General features: G+C 39.9%; 1 protein-coding gene across 1 annotated transcript in view; it reads right to left on the reverse strand.

The window, feature by feature from the left end:
- The window catches only part of LOC101848213 (low-density lipoprotein receptor-related protein 12), a gene marked incomplete at its 3' end in the record, with an annotated part of 79,617 nt that extends 77,847 nt beyond the window's left edge, over nucleotides 1-1,770 (reverse strand). The window contains 1 exon segment of the mRNA XM_005102047.3: nucleotides 1,683-1,770. Within this exon segment, the coding sequence (XP_005102104.2) occupies nucleotides 1,683-1,767 (85 nt within the window).
- Between the last annotated feature and the right edge of the window lie 140 nt (nucleotides 1,771-1,910).

The raw sequence follows: 1,910 nt of genomic DNA on the forward strand, positions 1-1,910 counted from the left end.
CTCCATCCCTCCCCTAAACCAATCTGTTGCCACCGACAAGCGCAACAAAACAACGCTCCTGTTGTTCAAAGGTCAAGGCAGGAGACTGAAAAAACTTCACATTGAAAGGTCATGGCCATAAATACAAAGGGTTAGGTGGCCCAGATGAAAGTCATTAATAGTATAATAATGCATACACAACATATAGAGATGAAAGTCATTAATAGTATAATAATGCACACACAACATATAGGTTAAGTACGACTTTATCCGCACTTTCTGTACTTAAGCTGTCTAGCATAAACACAAGAACAAAATTGACCACAAAATGTGAAAATAATCTTAGAATATACAACCCACAACAAACAACAGCCCATTTCAGAAAATGTCGTTGAAGGTAATGACCATAATGATCGTAATTGGGAGCATTGGTCATTCCTCTCATGACTCAGTGTCCCTGCTCCTGCAAGCTAACGTTCACCATAACGTCTAATCCACACGGCATCTGTTGGTTTATGGGTGTGGACGTCCTAGCTTTCTATTGCCAGTAGGTCACCCATCAAATCTGTATGTCAACTCGGACGAGTTAAACATAGCTTACGTATGAAGAGTTTGGCGGCATTTGCAACACAGTTAGATCAAGTAATTGACGAAGATTAGAAAAGTTACTAGAAAGTAACACGCAAACCAAAAAAGGAAGACAGATGAGAACGTTTGCTAGAAAATTAGGAGCAAACCGCACCAGATCATCCGCCAACCACCCACTCTATGGGTGAGAGTCACCATGGATGCATACTACTTTGCAGGAGGGTCAACCGTCAACATAGCTCAACGTAAGCATGCACGGACGAGATAACAATATTCAACAATCATTGCGTATTCCTTAGACTAGTAAGTGAGGACAGCGTAGTAAAACAAATATCTGTGTTATAAGAACAGTGCCGCATTTGTGACACCTGAATAGACACCACAAATAAGGGTCTTGAACATCTAGCTCTCACTGGCTCAATTGAAGACAAACGAGGCAGGGGTAGGCCCAGAGAAACCTACTTAAATAACCTAAACATTAAAATGGGGAACAGGAAAAGATCAGGGAAACGTAGCTTTTGTAAGAGCATCCGAGCGAAGGAATGAATGGAGAACCATGATCGCCGACGTCTGTCGCAGGTCTGGCACTGGATGATCATGATGAACAAACAATGAAACCCCCACCACCATAACAACTACCAACAATAACAATGACGACACAACAATTCAATAACAACACAGACTTCCCTCCAATCACCACGACCACAACGACACCCATCCATCCCAAAGACCACTGTCAACAACAATAAAACAATAACGACAATAAAATAACAATAACGACAATAACAACGATATTAACAACAACAACCACTTCAACAACAAAAACAGGAACAACAATCACTTCAACAACAACAACAATAATAATAATAATAACAACGTCACCACTACCACCACTATCAACAACAACAACAACAACAACAACAATCACTTCAACAACAACAACAATAACAGCAACAATAACGAAAACGTCACCACCACCAGCACCACTAACAACAACAATAACAACAACAACAACAACAAAAATAATAATAAAAATAATAATAATAATGATAACAACGTCACCACCACCAATAACAACAACAACAACCACTCTACACCATAGAATGATGACTCACCATGTTGCCCCACGACATCCACAGACAGACACATCAACAAGATATAGAGGAGAGCAAACAGCTGTACTTCCAAGCGGGACGCCATGTTCTGGGGACGACACGAAACAACAACATTATTACCATCATCATCATTTGTAGTAGTAGTAGTAGTAGTAGTAGTAGTAGTAGTAGTAGTAGTAGTAGTAGTAGTAGTAGTAGTAGTAGTAGTAGTAGTAGTAGTAGTAGTAT

This window comes from Aplysia californica, unplaced genomic scaffold (genome assembly GCF_000002075.1).
Source record: "Aplysia californica isolate F4 #8 unplaced genomic scaffold, AplCal3.0 scaffold00309, whole genome shotgun sequence".
NCBI classification, from domain to species: Eukaryota; Metazoa; Mollusca; class Gastropoda; order Aplysiida; family Aplysiidae; genus Aplysia; species Aplysia californica.